A 24,727-nucleotide genomic window follows, 5' to 3' on the forward strand; every position below is an offset into this window, starting at 1 on the left:
CCCCAATCTATCTGATGATGAAATAGAGAACTTAAGGCCTCTTTTACATAAGAGACAAGGATACTATTATTATCACGATCTGTTATTCATCCCCACTAACAGAGTGAGAGAAAAGGCATTACAAATGTGTCATGATTCACCGGTTGCTGGTCATAGAGGCATCAAGGCCACACAAGAACTGTTATCACGATTTTTCTGGTGGCCTACTTGGAAAAAGGATATTGAAACATACGTTCAGGCTTGTCCCACATGCGCTCAAGTCAAGATTCCCCGAACCAGACCTGCGGGTTTACTCCAGCCCTTGCCGGTTCCGCCAACTCCATGGCACACCATCTCCACCGATTTCATGTGTTCGTTACCACTCTCAGCAGGAAACCGGGTAATCATGGTCACTGTGGACTCTTTTACTAAGATGGCTCACTTCACTTCCTTGAAAAAACTACCTACATCCCAAGAATTAAGCCAGATATTCATTGAACATATCTTCCGTCTTCATGGACTTCCTCATACTCTTATATCTGATAGAGGACCTCAGTACATTTCCCGGTTTTGGAGGTATTTTTGTAAGACACTAAACATCGATAGAGCTCTGTCATCGGGCTTCCATCCTCAGACCAATGGACAGACCGAGCGTCTGAACCAAGGCTTAGAACAATACCTTCGTTGTTTTTGCAACTCAACTCAAAGCAACTGGAACACTTATCTCCCTATCGCTGAATTCTCTTATAATAACTCAGTCCATAGTGCCTCCAAGACCACTCCTTTTTTCTGTTCTTATGGTTTTCATCCTACCTCTTTTCCTACTTCTTCTCTGTCTCCCACTCCCTTACCCGCTATTACTCATTTTTCCAAACGTCTTCTACAAATCCATAGACTGATTCGTTCTAATCTCTTACACACCAAGAGATATATGAAGAAAGTAGCAGACAAGAAACGTAGGGCCACTCCGGACTACCATCCACAGGATAAAGTTTGGCTTTCTTCTAAATTCTTACCCTCACGTCTTTCTCAGAACAAATTCACACCTCGCTATTACGGGCCTTTCCGTATTCTCCAGTTGCTCAATCCTGTCACTGTCCGTCTTCACTTGCCTCACACATGGAAGATTCATCCAGTCTTCCATGTCTCCCAACTCAAACCTTATGTACCAGATCCGTATTCCCGTCAGTTTTCCTATCCTCCTCCAGTCTTAGTGGATGATGTTCCTGAATATGAGGTTCAGGAGATTTGTGACTCTCGTCTTTTTCACACCCGTCTGCAGTATCTGATTCATTGGAAGGGTTATCCTCTCAGTGAGTGTTCTTGGGAAGATGCATCTTCTGTTCATGCTCCTCTTCTGACTCAGCGCTTTCACCGTTTATTTCCTTTCAAACCAGGGCCTTCGGGAGGGGGGCCTACTGTCGCGCCGCACCGCGCGGCGCGAGCCGAGCGTTCGGCACAAGCCGCGCGTTCGGCTCGGGCCGCGCTTCGCGTCTCTAAGACGCGGCGCGCCCCGAGCCTTTCTTGCACCCTGCGAGGCCCCAGGACTTACTAGGGGCCTCGCGCTGCGCTCTCCCTCCGTCTTGTTGGGGTCTCCTGACCCCTCTTACCTGTTTGGGGCTCCTTTTTCTTCTTTTCTGTCTTTCTTCCTTTTTGGGTCTGTTTTCTCCTCTGTCCTTTATGTCTTTTCCCCTTCCCAGGTTACCTCTGTCTTCCCAGCATTCCTCCTTCCCTATTCTCTATGGTTTCTGCTCCAGGCTATTCTATCTACCTTTCCCTATTCAAGATGGTGTCCTTTTTCTTCCTGTGGGTCACTTCCTGTTTTATGGTATTTAAGGGTGGTTTTTCTTTTCCTCTTTGCGCTGCAACACTCTCTGTTCCAGTTAGTGTCCTCGCTCCTGATTCCCTAGCCCTTGGCTCTGGATTTCGCCATTTCTGTGTTACGTCAGTTCCTTTGATTCCTGTTCCTCTGTTCTTGTTCCAGGAATCCCCTGCGAATCTTCTGGGAGGTTTTTCCTCTTCTTCTGAAGGGGTTTTTCCCTCTGGCGCTACTTTCTCACGGTCACGGTCTGTCCTTGGCGTTTCCTCGCCTACAGCACCGTGGCTACCAGAAAGAGTCGCCCCTTTTTGGGCCAAAGTCGAACCCTCAAGATCCACGCCTCAAGATCTGCAAACTCCAGGCGCAAGCAGCACGTGAGTCGTGACATGTGCAGATTTCAGCTTGAAATCACAGATGTGCAGTCTGCCATCATCTACCGGGCAAACACCTCTCCATAATACTGACAGGAAGAGAGGCCACCTGGTGTATCTTCTTTATTAATTCAACTAGGTGCTTGGTGTGCTACCAACGCACACGTACTTGCCAAGTACAACCGCGGGGATAGCTTCTTTTGCAATTTTGATTAAGGCAATCCAACAGCAAGTTATCCAAGTTTCAAATCATATTTCGGCGAGTGCACGGCGGCAGATGCAAATAGATGCAAGCGAGTAACTGGCTCAAACCAGATCCACACGTCCCGCCCGTTCCCGAAGAGGTGCTGGGAGTTGGGAGCTCGGAGCTCAGGCAGCCGGTGGCGGAAAAGCAGCCGCGGAGATCCCTGATAAGTGCTGGGCTGGGTTGGAGTTGAGGGGGCGTCTGGGGGACGCGGAGCCGGTGCAAAGGGGAAACCGCAAGCTGCTGGGGGCAGTAGAGCTGGGTTGGGTTGGTTTGGGTGCGGTCGGGTGAAGCTTGGTTGGGCTTGGGCCTGTGCTGGGCTGAGGGCTCTGGGCCAAGGTCAGGGAGTTTGGGGCAGAGGAGTTGTGGCGGAGCTGCGGCAAGGAGAGTGTGAATGAGCATGGGCCACTGTGCTGCTTTCCTTCCTGCCTGCCTCCTTGCCCTATCTTTGTGCCAACTCCGCCCTTTCTGGTCTTGGTCCTGGTTCTTGGTTCTGCGCGGCCCCACCCCCACTCCTTCCCCATCCGGTTGCCCTCTCGCCACTGCTGCTGCCACCGCTCCTCAGTTGCCACCTGTCGGCTCCGGCTGCTCCCCGGTCTACCCTATTCTCCCCTCCCGCTCCTCCCGCTCCCTCAGATCTTTGCGGACCTACCTAGCCCCCCCTAGCCGAGGTCCTGCTGGTCCTAGCTCCTCCTTCTATCATGCTTCTCCCTGCCTTGCCTGGAAGATCCTAGGACAACTGCAGTATCGCAAGGAGGTCCTCAAGTGCTGTGGTTGTAGCTCGCCACCGCTGAGTGTGCGCCACGGGGCTCTCGCGGATGCGGCCCAGCTAGGCTGTGTGCGGCCTGTGAGACCTTGGTGAGACCCGCTCGCAGCCCATCCTCTTCAGTCACCCTCTCCCTGCTGACGGCCTGCTGACGGTATCCTTCTTCACCATCCCGAACCCCTCCTCAGGGCGCACATTTAGAGAAAGAAGTTGCCGGGAACCAAGGTGCCACTTGTTATCACCTTGTGTTAGTGCACTAAAAGTGCAGCAAGAGTGCAGCAGAAGTGTAGAAGGCGAAAAAGAGAGCGAGAGAGTTGCAACCCCAAAACGCGCTCTGGGAGAACCAGACATCCCTCTACCTCCAGAAGAAGAAAGAAGCCAAACCGAAGAGGGAGGGCTGACTCATCTGGAATTCTGCTCAGCGTCACTGACACTAATGACACAATTGATCAGTCACCACCTCAACAGAGCAACAGCTCAAACTTGATCAGTTCAGGCAACCAGACAGCGCCCAACGGCAAGACTAGCTTAAGGGGCTCAAGGACTGTACAGGACATTCTTACAGCTGCAAAGTGCCAGCCCAAAATTGACACAAAATGTATTCTTCTTAAGGACCCGGCTTCAGCTATCTATGCTGCAAATTCAAGTACTCCAGGTCTACCATCCCCTTTGGAACCAATTATTATCAGCCAAGTAGCAGCTCGTGGTTTAGCTCCAACTCAGTGCGCACCCCCAAAATTTTCAAAACTGTGGAGTATCAATCTATTCCACCAGTCTCCCTGCCTCCGCGGTCATCCTCCTTGCAAATGAGGGCTAAACCCTTTACAGAGGTTCAGGTCCATTCGCATGGCACTGGATCGGGGTCTCCATCAGCAGACTAAATTGTCAACTGTAATGGCTACATAGATAACCTTACCTCAGTGGGCTTCAATCACTTTTCTCCCACCTCTCTGCTGGCATCGCCACCAAGGCAGTTATTCTAGAACGCCAGCTTAGGACAATCATGCCCTTTGGATTCATCAGGCTTAAGCCCGAACCATCTACCAAAAGCCTGCTCCTGCGACAGCCTCCTCAGCGCAGCACAAGCAGACCCAAAATTGGGCCAGGGCTCGTTTAAACATCCAAAGCACCCAATGGATGGACTCTGCCTCGATCTACCCCTCGGCTGCTCTGCTCCCTGGGACAAACCAGCAAGCTGCTTGCAGCAAAAACCGTCATCGCTTACCTCTTTGAAACGGGAAGCAATGGTGGCAGTATAAAGTGACGGAGATGGGCTAGGCGCCTTGGGGCAGAGTCAGTCTTACTCTACCCCGCGCTCAACTGCAGCGACTTGCTCAAAGACCGGGCTCCAATTGAGGGTTGACATACCTTCTGAGACTGCCATTGCCCCAGATATACCAACAGCTTTGAATACCATACAGAGTACCCTACAGCTCCAGTCCACCAAAATAGACACCCAAATTAAATTGCTAAATACTTTATCAGTTTCTACTTCAGGAATCGACTCAAACATTGCAGATCTCAACAACTTGATAGTCAGAGCTTAGAACTCTGCAGATTCCTGGTCACCTGCCTGTCCCTGTACCTGCTCTTCAATCTTGGATAAACTAAGCTCTCTACCAGGAGCCTTAAGCAGCGTCTTTTTTGGACTTGAAAAGAGCACTTGCTCAAAACTTGTCGGTTGCTCTTAGACTCGGCTCCAACCCCAAGAGCGACAACCCTCTCCAGCCCTCAACAATATGTCTGCAGGACACATCCTTGGAGACTTCCAAGCCCTCCTTACAGGAACCTACGGATGGTTACCGACTGCTAGCGAACAACCAAGCAACACAGCCCCCTGGAACCTCCTTGCAGAACTCAGACTCACCGAGCAGCCCGGGGCCCCCTCGCAGCCTTGCAGCTCCTTTTCCTCATGCCATAATTGACACCTCAGCTAAAAAAGAAATTGCCTACCCCACTCCGGAAGAAATGCCAATGGAAAGGGAGGAAACACAGACTAAGAACATCTAACAACAAAAACATAATTTCCTTCTTCAGTAGCCAGGTAGGGGGACCCTAAAAATCGTCCTGCTCTCCTCCTGGGCTTCAGACTCAAGTACTCGCATCCTCATCGGAAACTAAGGGTGGGTCATCTAGTGCTCTCAAACCGACGCCCCGCTCCAGCTCCACCTTTTCACCAAGACAATTGCGAGAAGGCGCCTCCATTGGTGATTCTAGTATTAACATCATTGTCAAAGGAGGCATGTCCCAGAACCCTTCTCCGGGAACCGTCAAATGTCCCAACAAATGCATTTCATCAAATGTGCCCCTTATTGTTACAGCAAATTTTCATAAAAGATCTCGCCAGATCCAACTGTCCCAGATCTTAGTAAGCCAAGAAAGGCCCAGGGAGAGGGCGCAGGAGAGCGACCTCACACCAACAGCACCAACAACTTTCGAGGCTACCTGGCCTCAAAGCAGGACCAGCCATATGATGCTCCAGCCGCAAATAGCCCTTACGAGCTCTCCGTTGATCCTGTGCAACAATGACCCAAGCTCCTCAATAACCTTGCTGCACCTGGAATATAGATCACGAGGTTCATTTGACCTGCTGAACCGTGGGAATATTCTGTGGTTGTTAGGACAACTCCCCGAAACTGCAAATCTCACCTCAGCAGACATGGTCTCAGTGGCATTTATCCCTCCCTTGGCACCCCAGACGAATGAAGTAACCAAAGTTACCTGGATCTCGGCAGAGGTAGCAGAACAATTGCTTGGAGTAGGCACTACATTCAGGAGCTGAGGGATACATATAACCCCGGCACTACACCCTGCTTATCCACAACCTCTTTTAAAATCGGCATGGTGGTCAAGGGTCTCAGCCATCACCCAGTGCTTCCAACAAGAACTCAAGGAACTCTCACAGCATGACATTGCCCAGTTCAGCATCTCTGCCCTGCTCTGGGGGAACCATCCTTCTCTAACGACTGGAGCTGGTTACCCAGCACACTGAGCACAGGATCAAGGCAACTATGATGGGATGGGCTAAATATCAGCAACGAAAAGGACAAGTCCAACTTTGCAATATGGTCCTGGAATATCAATGGGCTACTGGACAAACTGGAGGACAAGTGCCTACTCAACTACCTAATATCATTCCAGATAATAATGATGCAAGAGACAGGGACAGAATCCCCACCTGCAATTACAGGATTTGTGAGCTATCATGTTACGGCAACAAGAAGGGCTAACTTTGGGGGCTTGAGTGGTGGACTCATCACATATCTCAGTTCAACAATGAAGGGGCGCCATCACACGTCTGCAGCAACGTGTAGCAATCTGTTGACAGTTCTTCTTATTGTGACCCAAGGCCCCTCGACCCTTCATCTAGCCCTAATGAACATCTACATCCCACCAGGAAAAACTCACAAACTAAAAGCTGCATGTCAACTGAAGGAGAATATTGAAGAACTAGTCAATGGTGCTCCATGCCCCCAATTGATCCTAAGCGGTGATTTCAACATGAACCTGTTGGGATCTGATCCTTCTGATGAAGCCATTATGGTACAGAACCTTCTTTGGCAGATACCGGACCAAGCTCTACCTGGGACTTGTTAGGGGGACAAGCCAGGGAAACAACTCATGAAAGATCTTGAAGCAGTGAGCCTTTGATCTGCCAACAACCGCTACTACACGGATCAATCCCCCTCATTTACATTTTTTAACCAAAAAGCACAATCAATAATAGACTATACAATTTTATCCCTACCCCTGTTTGGCCGAATTTTGAAATTTCAGGTAACAAGCAGAGGGGAGAGTGACCACTTACCACAAGAGCTGCATTTTACTCACCCAATTGAACATCGTGAACCTACGAGCGCATTGCAGCAAGCAATATATATGTCTAATGGGAGGTGAATTAAGTGGTCCGCTAAGACCACTCCTGAGCTGGCTGAGACAGCCAAACGAATATGGTTCCTTAAATTGAACCTAACAGACCCTGAGCAAGCACCACAAACAACCTGGGATGAGTTTGTAGTAGAGCTTTTGGCATCGTACCATCAGCAGCTCCAAGGAACAAGACCCCACAGCTTACAAAGCCCCCCATCAAGGAGGTACACAAAGACACTTAAACGGAACTTAAACTCCGCCCTCTGCTGTCTTCAGAAAGAACCTAGGAATGAAGCCTTGAGAGCGCTGGTATTTACCTCCAGACAGGCCTACAGAGGCCACCTTTGGACACATCGAAGAGACAAGGAAGCTGTGCTAGCAGCAAAACTCTTGCACGCATCAAAGACAAATTGGCATGCACAGTTCTGGAGGCCCATAAACAGCCTAAGCTCTGTAACACACTAATATCTATGAGCCCACCTGAGCCCACCTGGTATCAATATCTCTCACACCATTTTGGCCTTTCCACTAAGCACCCCGTAGGTGAGGCAAAAGCATCAACCTGCACCTCCACCGGCTCTCCAAAACAACAACGCAGCTGCTTTTCGGTTCCCCCTGAAACAGTGAGGATGAGATTTACTAAGTGCCGGAAAGAGGGAGCACTGGGACCCAATGGTATACCTGCCGTCCTGTACAAAGAGGACCCAGATTTCTGGGCAAAACATTTCTCAACACTCTATAATTGCATTCTTGTTACCAACATCATCCCGCAAGCATGGAGAGGCTCAACTATCACCCCAATCTATAAAGGGGATGCGACTAACGGCCCAGCAAATTACCGATTAATAGCACTCCTAGATGTTGAATCAAAAATCTTTGCAGGAATTCTCTTAGAAGAGCTTGAAACCTGGGCTAATGCCAACAACCTGATCCCGTTTAACCAAACTGGATTCTCCAAAGGGGTGGGTACAACTGCCAACCTAATGGACGTCGCACTATTATTTGACCAATGCCAATGTGCCAAGAAGCCCCTCTTTCTTTCATTTATAGACTACAAAGCTGCATTTGATTGAGTAGAAAGAGGGAAACTCTGGTTTAAGCTCGCAAGTTGGGACATTCCCTCCCAGTTGTTGAAAGCAATAGTCCTTCTCCACACAGATACCTTGGTGAGGGTCAAACTGGGCGGTGGAACGCACCTTTCCAGGAAGATTACTACTCTTCAGTGTCTGCGTCAGGGATGTGTGCTTGCACCCCTTCTCTTCAATTTATTTTTGGCTGGCCTACTGGCAGAACTGGACAAAGTGAGCTCACATTCACCAAGGCTGGTGCAAACTGCCATGACAAGCTTGATGTACACTGACGATCTCATCCTTTTCAGCCACACTAGAATAGGGCTGCACAGGCTACTTAACACAACAGCTGAATTCTCTGGAAAAAAAATGCTCTCCTTATTAATTTGAATAAATAAAAAAAATCATGCCCTTTAAGACGACTTGGTGGATGCGACATCAGTGGTACTTGGGTAACAATAAGGTTGAAATAGTGCGCAAACACAAATACCTAGGGGTTCTTCTTGACAGCAATGGCTCCTTCAAACCCTACCTGGAGCCCCTTAGTCGGAAATCCACCTCGCTTGCATTCGCGTTCAACAGCGTTAAAAAAGCAACTGGTTCTTCAACCTATCTGCCATTATTAAAGGTCTTTCAAGCCAAATGAATACAAACAATCATATATGGCAGCGAAATTCTAAGAGGCGTGGGGACGACCACTTGGACAAAATGATCACTGAGCTCTTCAAGAGGTTGTTAAGCTTACCAAATTATGTTTTACCGGCCCAAGTTTGCATAGAACTTGGCTAGGTAAGGCAGTCTCTAGCAAGGAAAGGGGCGTTTATCAACCTAAGCCATAAGCTCAAGGTAGCAAAAGAAGGCTCACTAAGCTCTCTTATTTGGGTGGAATTGACTTTGGATCAAACTTTAGCGTTCCACCTCTACATTGAGTCCTCCTTGACAACATTGGGCCTAGAAGATCAACTACTCCAACTCAGCTCACATCAGCTTGTCGAACGTGTAACAAAAGTAAGCGTTAAGTCTCTCTAACATCTTCAGGACAAAGACGCTTTATCGAAACAAACCCATGCCTGGTTGGTGCAATCATCATATGGCTCCCACAACTATATCCGGGAGCAGCAATTAATCCACGGTCTAAAGCAGCCTTTATGAAATATCGAATGGGCTGCCTTCCAACATATGCCCACCTTCCAAGGTGGACGAGAGTCAACATGACTGACACCTGACGATTATGCGGGCTGTCTCAGGAAACGCTGACCATCAGACATGCCTATGCAAAAGCATCACGACAAATCTTAACAGGCTCCTACGACCAGTTTGGCTTCAAAGGGGAATGCGCAGATGCAGACCGGCGATATTGGCAGGCTGTAAAAGGGGACGACACCAGCACAGCTGCAGACTGGTTAAAATCTTGGATAAATTAGCGCGCCTTCTTCAAGAGACTGAGCAAGCAAGACAAATGTGCACAATCAGCCTGCAAGCAACATCGTAGCACTCCGTAACTTAGCTGAAAATTTTAACCCAAATCGATTTTATTACTGTATTTATGACTCCCTGAATTTTTTTTTGTTGTCTTCCCTTTTTTCTTCTTTTCTTTTTCTCTCTTTTCTTCCTGTAATGTTTTTTATTGACCGAACATGTGTTCAAATAAAATACAAAAAATACAATTTTGGTAGGATAATTCAGATAGGAGTATGCAAATGTGACTATCACAGCTGCAGACTGGCTAAATTCTTGGATACATTAGCGTGCCTTCTGCAAGAGACTGAACAAGCGAGACAAACGCACACAATCAGCCTACATGCAACATCGTAGCACTCCATAACTTAGTTGAAACATTTTAACCCAAATCGATTTTATTACTGTATTTATGACTTCCTGTTTTTTTTGTCTTCCTTTCTTTTTTCTTCTTTTCTTCTCTTTTCTTTTTCTCTCTTTTCTTCGTGTAATGTTTATTATTGACCGAACAAGTGTTCAAATAAAATACAATTTTGGTAGGATAATTGAAATAGGACTATACGAATGTGACTATCGCTCTTGCATCACACACTGTTAGGCGAAGCTATAAGTTCGGATCAACATACCTGGGTGTCACCTCTGAATCGCACATAGAACACCATTCCCAGCTTGACTATGCTGTAAAACACACACTCTACCAGAAAGTCACAACAGAGTTGCTACTTACTTGGCCATCAAGAAAGTTCTTAGTGAACTTGTTAGTGGAAATGCTACAATACACTCCAAATCTTACAACAAACACCTAGGGCCCGAAATCTCAACAAACACAGGCTTATGACTAGCCTTGTAGGACTTTCAATCAGTGACCTTAATTCACAAAGGACCTGCAGACTTATGACTCTCGTTCATCTCCAGGAGTATGCCTCATCCCATGTCAGGCATCTTGTCTGTTGGTGGACAATCTGCTGATTTAGGTTTAGGATTGCTAAGTCTTTTGCACCTTCTAGTTTCTAATCAATTTTTACCCACAGGAAACATATATTTCTCTATGAAGAGATACATTCCCCTATACCACCATTATACACGGTTTTGTTCACTGTCCCAACCCACCCTTGAAACACGTCTCCATCCAATTGTTATTAGGGGGAAGTGAATGAAGAAAATGTGTGGTGGGTGACCAACATCTAGTCATGTTCTTCACTCCCCTGTTACTGCTCCTATTCTTCATTTACTCCTGTGGTGAAAACAGGCCAGGCATTTGTCGCCCTAAGTGGGAAGGGTATGCCCAGATGTGGGTCCCTTGCTCACTGTGACACTGGAATCAAGCTAGCCTGGCTGAAGAAGGGTGATACCCTGAAACCGGTCCCAGAATGCTTGTTTCCGGTCCAGGGAGGACCTGGCCTGGCAGTTCGGGCTGGACTGTTCCCATGAGGAACAGGGTCAAGACTGATTTGCATATGGCTGGGTCCAAACTAGGGTGGCATGGTGAGCAAAAGAACGATGGATTAAACCCAGATCTGTGACTGGGGGTGAGTGTTTGCATTGTCAGCACTCCGTCCAGCATCCTTTTGTGTTGCTCGTATATGGCCACCCGCACCTGGGTAAGAGGTACACTACTGGTGTACTTCCTTTCAACACAGTAAGACTATGGTGAAAATTCTAAGCTCAAAAAGAGGGCAGACACCTTCAGTTGGGTTGAGGAATGTTGAAAGGACAGGGAAGAACAGCTTTACCACCATGCAGATGAGTTCTATCCAAATAAGGCCAGCGGTACATAACATGGTCTGCTGCTGAGTCGGGGATGGTAGTGTTATTGGAGTATGCTTCAGAGTTGTAAACATTGGTGCCTCACACACTGAACTCCTAACAAAAAGACCCCTCACCTATGGTCTGTAACCATCTCAGATGATTTGTGGTAACGCTCACATAGGCCCTATCACAAAAGAAGTAAGATGTGGAGGATGAAAGTCTCCTCAATGTGCCCGGTCATACCAATTGGCTTTTATATATATGGCCAGATCCACTCATTAAAAACACTACGCTCAGTAGCTGACTTGCCTAATCTACTGTCTGATTAACAGTACAACCTTTGACAACCTCCTCACCCACAGGCATCCCTGAGAAATTGCAACAGACCACTGGAAGGAAATCAATGTTTACCTGGTGCCTCGGTGAAGAAGTAGCCAGTTGATGCATTCATGCAAGGGAGGAGTGCTGGGATGCACTCTGATGATGGTCAATGTTCTTTGTTTTGGGGACCCAGAACATGTACTGTAGATTCAATATGCATTGCTACCGATTCTTACCAAGGCCTCATATTATGCTTGCTATCCTTCAAACAATTCCACCAGAGGTATCAGCACAATACCCCTAGCAACAGCTCAGTGGCAAACCATGATATTATCTCAGTCTCTTTAACGAAAAGCAAGCCATTTGGTAGGGCAGTGGGGTGAATGCTTATAAAATATATTGTGGTTGCTAGTTTGTAGCGGTTCTCTTGCAAGATTTACCATGTCATTTCAGCCTGCATTGAGCCTAACGAGACTTATTTTAGTGAAGTTATTTGGGGAAGTGATTCCGCCTACCAGGGTGATAATCAAGAAACCTAGAACTCCTAGGTCTGATGATCTCTGGACTGAATTTGGCAGGAACAAAATTGTTCTGTGAGAAGCAATCACAATCCAACTAAAAATTACTGTAGCACTCGTAAGATTTCAAGAATACAGAGCACATCACTTCAGCTATATTTTTGCATGGCCTTGCCTTGGATATCTACTCTGTAACTCTGCATTTGTTGACCAACTAATCCACAGATATGACAATAACTATTAATATTGTAAACCAACCTGGGATTTACCTTCAAGGGGCAGAGAGGTTCTCGCCCATCTCAAGGGTTCCAGGCCTACATTGCAACTTCCTCATTTACCCACCAATGCATGCGAAGACTCAAAGTGCTGAAAGAGGGAGAACTGGGCACTGCGCACCTGAAGGTGAGCGGGTTGTGGTTCCACTTTAGCCCTCGTAGGGCATATCGCCTTCTCCGCCTGAGGTTTGCTTTTGCTTGGGTACCAAACTGATCCGGAACACCACAGCGAGGCCGTCGCATCCACCTGCCCAGGAACAAGACAAAACAGTCAGAGGGGGTGAGAAAGTGTATATTCAAACCAGTGGTGCTTTCCTAGATAACATGGAGTTGTAAAGAATGGCCCTGGGATAAATGTTGTGATTGGGCTGCACTGAATGTTGTTTGAGTATTGGTTTTGTAGAGCTTCAGTGAAACACAAAGCAGGCAGAAGGTTTGATGGGGCCCACTGGGGATGGCTCTACATAAAAGTTTCATGCTAACCAATGTTCTTCAAAAATAGAAATTCAGGTAATGTGAACATCCTGAAAATCTGGCATATTCGACCCTGTGCCCTGACAAAAAACCATAAGATACTTTTATCTACCTATTCATGAGCACTTCTTCCATTACTTTGGTGACAGTCTTACCTTTTCACCTCCTGTTTATACTCAAATGAAGTACTAATTATTATGATATTGTGTTGTACTTCTCTCATGCTGCTACGAATGTACAATGTAAAAGTGCTAATATATATATATATATATATATATATATATATATATATATATATATATATACACATACACACACACATACCACCACTCTATAGTTAAAGGTAGGGTGACCAGAGATAGGGAATTTGGGGATTATTTGTCCATTAATAACTTTGCACCCATTTGACAGACGTCTGTAAAACTTTGCAGACCTGCTGCCCCCATTTGATTGTCTGAGTCCTGAAAGTTTTGCAGCATTTCGCCAAGGGGGTGGGTGCAAAGAAAAAAAAGGAGGTCCAAAAATGGACCTTAAATCCAATGCATGTTCCATACAGTTTTGCGTTTTGCATAGTGCACAAACCATCTGCTGTTTTTTTCTGAAATTTGGCAGTATTGCATAGTAGTGAGTGTACGTGATTCTTTGGGGTACTGCAGGCAAGTACAGTAAGTAAATGTTAAGTTATAAGGTATTTTTTTAGTTATATCAGTGGCCGTGGTAGTATCGAGGTAGTACTGAGGTACATGGCAATGACAAGTCATTATCTGATTGGATAACGATTGTTTTTACAAAAATAGCTGCAGCCATGTTGTTTAAGGCCACTTTGCTGGTATTCCTGTTCAGGGCCTTAAATATAGGTATTAGGTTTGATATGTTTTCCCTACTTATTAACACTTAATTTAAGTGGTAATAGGTAGGGAAATATAATTATAAGTTTCTATACATTTTTTAAAAACATTACAGAGTACCGAGGTACTACCTAGGTAGTACTGCAGTACCTTAAACAATATGTAGAAACATTGAAAAAACACTACAGTACACAATATTTCACAAATATGGTGTAGTACAGAGTCTTTAGAATTTTTACATATTTATGTAGGAAAAAAAATCTAAGCATTACCACAGTAATGCCTTAAATTTAGCCGGTTATTTTACAAAATTTGCTTTAAAAATCAGCATTTTATAAAAAAAACATGGTAGGTGCTTGGTACTACTGTGGTTCTGCGTAAACTGGTTAAAGAAATATATAGAAAATTATACAAAAATGCCCATACCTATTTCCACTTTAAGAAAATGGTAAAAGGTTGGGAACAACCTTAAAAACTACTACTTACATATGTTTAAGGCCCTAAGCCACAACAATTAAAAAGTCAACTAAAAGGATTATGGCTGACTTTTAAATTTGTAAAGGCAGGCATTAGCCAATCATACACTGCCTTGTTATCTCTATGTAGCGCAGTATACCACTAACTTACCACTGTATACTATGGCACAATATATCACTAGGGGGCAACTTTGGGATACTATTGCATTTCATTACCATTGCGTAACACATAGTGTTGCAAAGGCAATGCAATAATAATGTAACATTTACAAAACTACACAAAGCCACCATACATTGCCCTGCTTTCCTTGGTACATGTGCAGAAACGTAATGCAGCACAAGTCACTGCCTTGAATTACTCTGCACACCGTAAGCTACAGTCCTCCAAAATGTCAACTACATCCATATCCGACTACACTGTACAGCACTACACTCTACACCACTCAATTTTACGCTATTTCACATGATGCCAGAGCACTGTACATAACTCCACTGTATGCAACTCCACGGTATGATATTCCACTCTACGAGACTAGATGTATGATACTCCACTATCTGCCACTCTACTCTACGCTATTTCACTGTATGGCACACCAGTGTATGGTACTCCACTGTACTATATTCTACTATATGCCCCTCCACTCAACGACATTCCACTCTATGCTATTTCACTGTATGGCCCTCCAATGCAAGCTACTCCACTCCACAGTACGTAATTCCATTGTATGCTATTCCCTTGGATGACCTCCACTCTGCAACACTCCACTACATGCTATTGCACTCTATGCCACTCCACTGTTCGCCACTGCAGTACTTGCAAATCCCCTATACGCAACTCCACTGTACATACAACACTGGATGCAATACAGTCAGCATCATTCCACTGTAAGCTTCTCGACTATAGGCTATTCAACTGTTTGCCACTCCACTCAACGTCATGGGACTCTACACTACTCCACTGTATGGCACTCTACTGTACACCATTCTAATGCATACCAAACCATTCTATGACACTCCATCCCATGCTATTCCATTGGACGCCACTCACTATATGGTATTCCGGTTTATCATACTGCACTGTATGCCACTCCAGTCTACACCAAGTCACTGTACGTCACTCCACTGTGTGCTACTCTACTGTACTCCACTACACTGTCCGCTATTCCAGTGTATGGCACTCTCATGTACGATATGCCAGTGTATACTGCATCACCTTCTGCCAATCCACTCTGCTACACTCCACTGTGCACTATTAGATGTATGATATTCCACTGTACACTATTGTACTATATGGTACTCCACTGTATGGTACTCAACTTTACGCCACTACAGCGTATATCACTGTGCTCTATGCGGCTTCCCTATACAATACTTTGCTCCCCCCTCTAGAAGTGCAGTCCATAAAAGTATATTGCACTTTATGACATTGTACGCAAATTTACTCTATTATATCCATGTACACTCCACTGACATACTCTAGAGTACAATCTATGCCCATACACTCCACTGTACAACACTCTATTCCACTAAACAACTCTTTTCAATGCTGCACGATACGGCCCTCCACTCTAATGTACAGGACACCACTACAATTTATAAGAGTTATTGGACTATACGTTATGCAACTTCACTATAATCCACTCCACGCTATTCTACTTTATGACACATGAATACACTGTATTATACTTTTCTCCACACTACGGTATACTGAATTCTATTCCACTATATGAGGCTTTGCCTCTCTCTGCACCACTGTGCAATCATCCTCTCTATGCAGCTCTACTATAGAGCACACTACTATATATAACTCCACTCTACTACACTGCTTTCCACTCTACCCCACCAGAGCCTACCACACTGCACTCAATTCCTCCATGCAATACTCCACTTTATGACACTTGACTGAACAATACAATAATAGCACCCAATACTATGACTTGAAACACATTTTTTATAAAACATAAAAACTATTGAAATTCCATGAAAATGCCAAAAGTTACAGAGAAGTTATAATTAGAACTGGATGCATTCTTTCCATACATACCATACTTAAACTACACATCCCCTTCACATTACTATAAGTCGCCCACCTAGATACACTGTTTTACTTAACACACCACCTTGAAATTACTATGTTGCACAGCTTCGTACACAGTGTTCTCACCTCACTCATACTACATAAAATATAACTCACAACTCTACTATGCATTGTGTTCTAAAAAATCATCTCAACTGAGATGTCGTAAGTGTTGTTATGAAAGTTATGTTTTCACATGGTAGAAGTAATGTCATATGCAAGGGTATAAACAGTGGATTGAGAAGGAGTGACTTATAGTTTATGTAGTATGACAAGTGAGGTAAGAACACTGTGTACGAAGCTGTACAACAAAGTAATTTCAAGGTGGTGTGTTAAGTTAAAATGTAAGTTATAAGTAACACTGTGTACGTAGGTTGGTTGGTGACATAGTAATATGAAGGAGGTGTGTAAATTAAAGTTATAACTTTATCCTTTCTTTTTTGTGTAGTTTAAGTATGGAAAGAATACAAGAATACATAAAGTTTTCCTAACTATACATTTTCTTTAACCTTTGTTCTTTTTTGTGTGTGTGTCTCTTCTAGGAAAACCATTTAAAACAATATTAGGCAGATATCTTCTGCGTGTGTTTTCAAAGTTGTGATCCTAATCTTCCCTAGTCAATAGGATCCAACCTCATCTTGTGTTATAATTTTAAAATGTGACATATATAGTGGCAGTTAATTGCCAGATAATCATACCGTCAAACAGAACCCCCTTCACAGCTAGCTTTCTTGCTAACACTATGATAAAGTACTGCTCTGAGAAGTTTCACATTTCCATGGGGTGACACATGATCATTTTCTCTTTAGTTCTCTTCCCATGGTTTGGTCCTCCTCTCTTTCGATGTGTACTCTTTTCTGGTCAGACGGTGACCTCTGGCTCACCCGAGTTAGTGAAGTGGTGCATGAGACAGGAGAAAACGAGAGAGGTAAAAAGAGCTGTATAACAAGGGAGGTGACGAAGAGGGAGAAGGAAGTTAGAGGAGATGGAGAGGTAAGCTAGGCGGGAGAAATGTAATCTAAAGAGAGACAGGTGAGGTAGTGAAAACGAAAGGTTCAGAAAGTTGGTAAGATGAAGTGGTAGCTACAGAAAGAGGGTGATAAATAAGGTTTTAGAGACTGGTAGCAAAGGCTAGAGAAGGAAACTGAGATACAATCACAAAGGACAGATAGATGTAGAGGTGAGGAAGAGATGGGAAGAGCAAGGCAGAAAAAGTGGTGAATTAGAAAGAGTTAGAGGCAGAAAGAGGCACAGATAGACAGGTGGATAGATGAAGAAATGAGAGAAGAATATAGCGAACAGTGAGGTAGAGAGGCACATAATACGTGATACCAAAACACACCGCTTCTTAAACTTCTTTTTCAGGTCCTCACATAAGGTCAAGCAACAGCTACTGTGTCAAGCCAGACCTCAAGAGGTAGAGAAAAAACGAGGTAATGTGAAAGGAGTAAGGCAGAGAGAGAGGTGAGGTAGAAGGAACAAAGGTGTAAAATAGTGAGGAAAGTGTTGAATGAATGATGAGGTAAATGGAAGGGTTCCAAAGTGAGAGAGAGGAGTGGGACAAAAAAATGAGCTAGTGAGATGTGAGGTACAGAGACAAGTGAGGCACAGTAAACTGACGTAGAGAGAAGACAGAGAGGTAGACAGAGATGAGGTTCAGAGTGACGAAAACATACGGAGTAGAGCTAGAAAGAGGAAAGATGGCAACATTGTAATGAGGTGCAGAGAGAGGGTTAGGATCGACGAAAGGAACGGAGAGGCAGCAACATAGTGGGAGCCCCAGAGAGAGGTAGAGAGGCACAGGTATGGTTGTGAGAGAGGTAGAGAGAGAAATGTATTGTAACAGAGAGGTGAGGTAGATGTGGGTGAGATAGATAGGGGTGCACATAGATGTAGAAAGAGTTAGAGAAAAAGATAGAGAGAATATATTGGAGGTAGAAAAAAGGAGGCGAAGTAAGGAGAGAGACATGGGACAGAATGCCACCAAGTGCAAGAGTGTGCAAGGGTAAGAGGGTGCACACCTACTTGTCAAATAAATAAATAAATAAATGAATGTACTTTCATGCACACCGGCATTACTGTTAACAATGCAACTATGGACTGATCTCATAAGTTTACCTTAGATGGTGGGGCCCTACGTAATTGCAAACATGGGTCAGCAGAAAAGATAAACAGTGGCAGCATTTCATCTATTTACACTCTGTGAGCGGGGGGCTGCAGGAGGACAGTGCATTTCAGTTGAGAGGTATGAGATACCCTGATTCCGCCACCGATGAAAGGTGTAGGGCGCTGGCCATAGATGATATTTGGGCTGGTTTTAGGGCATCGGCTGCAGAGGAGGTAGGTAAAGGAGCTGGAGGGGAAACGTCCTCAACAACGATTACGCCAGCAACGCAAGCGTAGCCACGCTTGCGCTAAACAATGCATATGGGTGGTTCAGGCAGAGACAAAAGGCATAGTGGATCGGGAGTGGACGAACTCAGGTGAGTGGGGTTGGGGCAAGGTTGGGGGTAGTTTTTAGGGGTGGAATAAGGGCTTGGGGTGGGGTGGCGGGTCGGGGTGATTTGGTTTTTAGGGACGAGGTGGGGGGGTCAGGGTAGTTCTGTATTTTATAGGCGGGGGATCGGGGTGGTTCTGTTTTTAGAGGTGGGGTAGGGGTAGTTTGTTTTTTAGGGGTGGGAGGATTGTGTTAGTTCTGTTTTTGGGGTGGGGTGGGGGTAGTTTTGTTTTTGTGGTGAGAGGGTTGGGGTACTTTTGTTTTTAGGGGCGGGGGGTCGGGTATTTTTGTTTTTGGGGCGGGATAAAGGGTGGGGTAGTTCTGTTTTTGTGGGCAGGGTAGTTTTGATTTTGGGGGTGGGGGAGTCGAGGTAGTTTGGTTTTTAGGGGCGGGATGGGGGGATTGGGGTAGTTTGTTTTTTAGGAGCAGGGTTGTTGGATCGGGGTAGTTCTGTTTTTAGGTGGTGGGGTGAGGTTTTGGGGTAGTTTGGTTTTGGGGGGTAGGGGTGTCAGGATAGTTTGGTTTTTAGGGATGGGTGGGGTAGTTATGTTTTTGGGGGTGGGGGTAGTTTTGTTTTCAGGGCGGGATGGGGGGGTTGGGGTAGTTTGTTTTTTTGGGCCGGGGGTGAGGAGATTGGGGTAGTTTGGTTTTTAGGAGTGGGGGATCGGTGTAGTTCTGGTTTTAGGGCTGGGGTGGGGTGTCTGGGTAGTTTGGGTTTTAGAGACAGGGTGGGGGCTTGGGTAGTTCTGTTTTTAGGGGTGGGGGTCGGGGTAGTTTTGTTTTTGGGGTGGGAGGGCGGGTAGTTTTGTTTTTAGATGCGGGATGGGGAATCGGGGTTGTTTTGTTTTAAGGGGTGGGGTGGGGGATTCGTTTTTTTTTACGGCAAGTGGGGGAGGTCGGCGTAGTTTTGTTTTCAGGGGTGGTGGTTCAGTGTAGTTTTAGTATTAGGGGTGGGGTACTTCTGGGCCTTAGGGCAGGTGGGGGTGGCATGCTAGAACCAGGCATGTCATTCCACACATGCCTTTACTAGGCAGACATTTACGATGAAAAATCGTTGTAAAGGCATGCGTGGTAAAGGCATTTGTGGTAACAACGCGGTCTTTGTTTAGGTATGCGTGGTTCCAGCATTCGTTGTTCCATCATACACTTGAGCTGGAATGCTCACTGAGGACGAGCTGCAGGCAGATGTGTACGAGTGTCTCTGTGGAAAAAGCAGGCAGTGCTGAAGGAGTCTTGATGCATGTGAACTGCAGGAAGCTGTGTATGACTGTGACTTCAGATCAGTGTGTGGACCACAGCGTGAATGAGCTGCAGAGAGCAGCATAGGAGTGATGGCTGTAGGTGGCCTACAGGGAGTTGTGAGTGGTGCTTAGCGCAGGTGAGCCGCAACAGTAGTCACAAGTGTTGATTACGGATGAGCTACTACTGTTGTGTAATGGTCCTTGCTGTGGGTGAGTCTTGGTGAGTTAGAGAGAGAGGTAGAGGAGTTCTGCTTAGTGTGACCAGCAGGCAGTGGTGTAGGAATGTAGACTGTGGGTGCGCGTCAGCACGTAGAACGAGTGAGGAGAGTGATGTGTCTAGAGGAAGCAGACAGATGTGTAGGGAAGTTGAAAGCAGGCGAGTTGCAGGTGGTGGTGTAGGAGTGTTGACAATGAACTGCAGGTAGTGATGCAGGAGCGCTGTCTGTGGATGAACTGCAGGTAGTGATGCAGAAGAGCCGTCTGTGGATGAACTGCAAGTAGTGATGCAGGAGTGCTGTCTGCTGATGAACTGCAGGAAGTCATGCAGGAGTGCTCTCTGTGGGTGAACTGCACGTTCGGATGCAGAAGTGCTGTCTGTGGATGAACTGCAGGTTGGGATGGAGGAGTGCTGTCTGCTGATGAATTGCAGGTAGTGATACAGGAGTGCTGTCTGTGCATGAACTACAGGTTGAGATGCAGGTGTGTTGCCTGTGTAAGAACTGCAGGTTGGGATGCAGGAGTGCTGTCTGTGGATGAACTGCAGGTAGTCATGCAGGAGTGCTGTCTGCGAATGAACTGCATGTAGTGATGTAGGAGTGCTGTCTGTGGATGAACCACAGGTTGAGATAGAGGAGTGCTGCATGTGGATGAACTGGAGGTTGGGATGGAGGAGTGCTGTCTGTGGATGAACTGCAGGTAGTGATGCAGGAGTGCCGTCTGTGGATGAACTGCAGGTAGTGATGCAGGAGTGATGATGAAGTGCAGGTAGTGATGCAGGAATGCTGTCTGTGGATGAACCACAGGTTGAGATGGAGGAGTGCTGTCTGCGGATGAACTGGAGGTTGGGATGGAGGAGTGCTGTCTGCAGATGAACTGCAGGTTAAGATGAAGGAGTACTGTCTGCTGATGCCCTGCAGGAAGTCATGCAGGAGTGCTCTCTGTGGATGAACTGCAGGTTGGGATGGAGGAGTGCTCTCTGTGGATGAACTGCAGGTAGTGATGCAGGAGTGCCGTCTGTGGATGAAGTGCAGGTAGTGATGCAGGAGTGCTGTCTGTGGATGAACAACAGGTTAAGATGGAGGAGTGCTGTCTGCGGATGAACTGGAGGTTGGGATGCAGGAGTGCTGTCTGTGGATGAACTGCAGGTAGTGGTGCAGGAGTGCTGTCTGCGGATGAACTGGAGGTTGGGATGCAGGAGTGCTGTCTGTGGATGAACTGCAGGTTGGGATGGAGGAGTGCTGTCTGTGGATGAACTGCAGGTAGTGATACAGGAGTGCCGTCTGTGGATGAACTGCAGGTAGTGATGCAGGAGTGCCGTCTGTGGATGAACTGCAGGTAGTGATGCAGGAGTGCTGTCTGCTGATGAACTGCAGGTTGGGATGCAGGTGTGCTGTCTGTGGATAAACTGCAGGTTGGGATGGAGGAGTGCTGTCTCTGCACAAACTTCAGGTGGTGATGCAGGAGTGCTCTCTGTGGATGAGCTGCAGACAGTGGACAGGAGAGCGATGTGTGGGTGAGCTGGAGGCAGAAGTGTAAGAATGTTGACTGTGTGAGAGCTAAAGGCAGTGGCACAAGATTGCTCTCCGTAGGCAGGCTGTTGCCAGTGGAAGATTAGTGTTATCGTTGGGTCAGCTGCAGTCCGTGGCAGAGGGGTACTAACCATGGGGTGAGCAGCAGGCAGTCATGAAGGAATGTTAAAGGTGGGTGAGCTCCAGTCATTGACAGAGGAGTGCTAACTATGGGTGAGGTTCAGGCACTGATGACGGACTTTTGGCAGTGGGTGAGCTGCAGCCAGCGGCACAGGAGTGCTACCTGGGGGTGAGCTGCGGGGATGTTGTCTGTGGGTGAGCTGCAGCCAGCGGCACAGGAGTGCTACCTGGGGGTGAGCTGCGGGGATGTTGTCTCAGGGTGAGCGGCAGTCAGCGGCACAAGAGTGCTACCTGGGGGTGAGCTACGGGGATGTTGTCTGTGGGTGAGCGGCAGCCAGCGGCACAGGAGTGCTACCTGGGGGTGAGCTGCGGGGATGTTGTCTGGGGGTGAGCGCCAGTCAGCGGCACAAGAGTGCTATCTGGGGGTGAGCTGCGGGGATGTTGTCTGGGGGTGAGCGCCAGTCAGCGGCACAGGAGTGCTACCTGGGGGTGAGCTGCGGGGATGTTGTCTGGGGGTGAGCGCCAGTCAGCGGCACAAGAGTGCTATCTGGGGGTGAGCTGCGGGGATGTTGTCTGGGGGTGAGCGCCAGTCAGCGGCACAGGAGTGCTACCTGGGGGTGAGCTGCGGGGATGTTGTCTGGGGGTGAGCGCCAGTCAGCGGCACAAGAGTGCTATCTGGGGGTGAGCTGCGGGGATGTTGTCTGTGGGTGAGCGGCAGCCAGCGGCACAGGAGTGCTACCTGGGGGTGAGCTGCGGGGATGTTGTCTGTGGGTGAGCTGCAGCCAGCGGCACAGGAGTGCTACCTGGGGGTGAGCTGCGGGGATGTTGTCTCAGGGTGAGCAGCAGTCAGCGGCACAGGAGTGCTATCTGGGGGTGAGCTGCGGGGATGTTGTCTGGGGGTGAGCGCCAGTCAGCGGCACAGGAGTGCTACCTGGGGGTGAGCTGCGGGGATGTTGTCTGGGGGTGAGCGCCAGTCAGCGGCACAAGAGTGCTACCTGGGGGTGAGCTGCGGGGATGTTGTCTGTGGGTGAGCTGCAGCCAGCGGCACAGGAGTGCTACCTGGGGGTGAGCTGCGGGGATGTTGTCTCAGGGTGAGCGGCAGTCAGCGGCACAAGAGTGCTACCTGGGGGTGAGCTGCGGGGATGTTGTCTGGGGGTGAGCGCCAGTCAGCGGCACAAGAGTGCTACCTGGGGGTGAGCTGCGGGATGTTGTCTGTGGGTGAGCGGCAGTCAGCGGCACAGGAGTGCTACCTGGGGGTGAGCTGCGGGGATGTTGTCTCAGGGTGAGCGGCAGTCAGCGGCACAGGAGTGCTACCTGGGGGTGAGCTGCGGGGATGTTGTCTGTGGGTGAGCTGCAGCCAGCGGCACAGGAGTGCTACCTGGGGGTGAGCTGCGGGGATGTTGTCTGTGGGTGAGCGCCAGTCAGCGGCACAAGAGTGCTATCTGGGGGTGAGCTGCGGGGATGTTGTCTGGGGGTGAGCGGCAGCCAGCGGCACAAGAGTGCTATCTGGGGGTGAGCTGCGGGATGTTGTCTGTGGGTGAGCTGCAGCCAGCGGCACAGGAGTGCTACCTGGGGGTGAGCTGCGGGGATGTTGTCTGTGGGTGAGCTGCAGCCAGCGGCACAGGAGTGCTATCTGGGGGTGAGCTGCGGGGATGTTGTCTGGGGGTGAGCGGCAGTCAGCGGCACAAGAGTGCTACCTGGGGGTGAGCTGCGGGGATGTTGTCTGTGGGTGAGCGCCAGTCAGCGGCACAAGAGTGCTATCTGGGGGTGAGCTGCGGGGATGTTGTCTGGGGGTGAGCGCCAGTCAGCGGCACAAGAGTGCTACCTGGGGGTGAGCTGCGGGGATGTTGTCTCAGGGTGAGCGGCAGTCAGCGGCACAAGAGTGCTATCTGGGGGTGAGCTGCGGGGATGTTGTCTGGGGGTGAGCGGCAGTCAGCGGCACAGGAGTGCTATCTGGGGGTGAGCTGCGGGGATGTTGTCTGTGGGTGAGCTGCCGGTGGCTGCGCCTAGTGGTCTACGAATGCACACTGTATGAGCTGCAGGCAGGGGCGTAGAAGTGCCGGCTGTGGGTGTGCTCCGCGAGGTAGCCTATGATGCTTAGGGATATATTTCAGGTAGTGGTGTAGGAATGTTCACAATTATGCTGCTGGCAGTAGCATAGAGACGTTCATCGTGTACGAGTTGCAAATGAAAGCGATGTCTGTGAGGGAACTCAGTCACTCATAAGGGGAACGAACAGGAGGGATGAGGTACAACAATATATTTACTGATCAATGATCGGCGACCTAAATTATTGATAGAGGAATGGAAATGAGAAGCAGAGGAAGGTTGGTTGGGATGGCAAAGAAGCAGGATTATGGAAAAAGACAGAGGGTATATTGATATATATATTCCTTCCCATTCCCTGCGAGGCCTAGAGTGCTTTTGGATGGACTGCTCCATTTGTCGAGCATGGCTAGAAGAGGGACAGTTTTGAATGTAATCTACATGAGAACAATGTTTAGTGTTGGGTGTGATATTTTGGGATTGCACAGACATGTACAAGTACTTAAGCATGGTGTGCAGCACAGCAGGTTGAGGCGAGAGCGAGTGAAAGTAATGTTTAGTAAAAAAAAAAAAATCAAAACAGGAGAAAAGAAAGAAACTATGGAGAAATATGTAGAACAAAAGCAGTGAGTGTGAGGGGGGACTAGAAGAGAATTTATATGGAGTGTGTGAGGAAGAGAAAAATAATTTGTTAGAGCGATGGAGAGGGGTAATGGAACAGCAGGAGAGACTCAGGTGTAGAATAATTAGAGGTGATGAG

General features: G+C 47.6%; 1 protein-coding gene across 2 annotated transcripts in view; it reads right to left on the minus strand.

The window, feature by feature from the left end:
* Positions 1-24,727, minus strand: part of MMP15 (matrix metallopeptidase 15) — a 207,943-nt gene that overhangs the window by 62,735 nt on the left and 120,481 nt on the right. For both annotated transcript variants that reach the window (XM_069217432.1, XM_069217431.1), the window contains one exon: positions 12,562-12,687. In XM_069217432.1, coding sequence (XP_069073533.1) covers positions 12,562-12,687 — 126 coding nt within the window. The remainder of the gene's footprint in view (positions 1-12,561; positions 12,688-24,727) is intronic.

Source organism: Pleurodeles waltl, chromosome 12 (genome assembly GCF_031143425.1).
Source record: "Pleurodeles waltl isolate 20211129_DDA chromosome 12, aPleWal1.hap1.20221129, whole genome shotgun sequence".
NCBI classification, from domain to species: Eukaryota; Metazoa; Chordata; class Amphibia; order Caudata; family Salamandridae; genus Pleurodeles; species Pleurodeles waltl.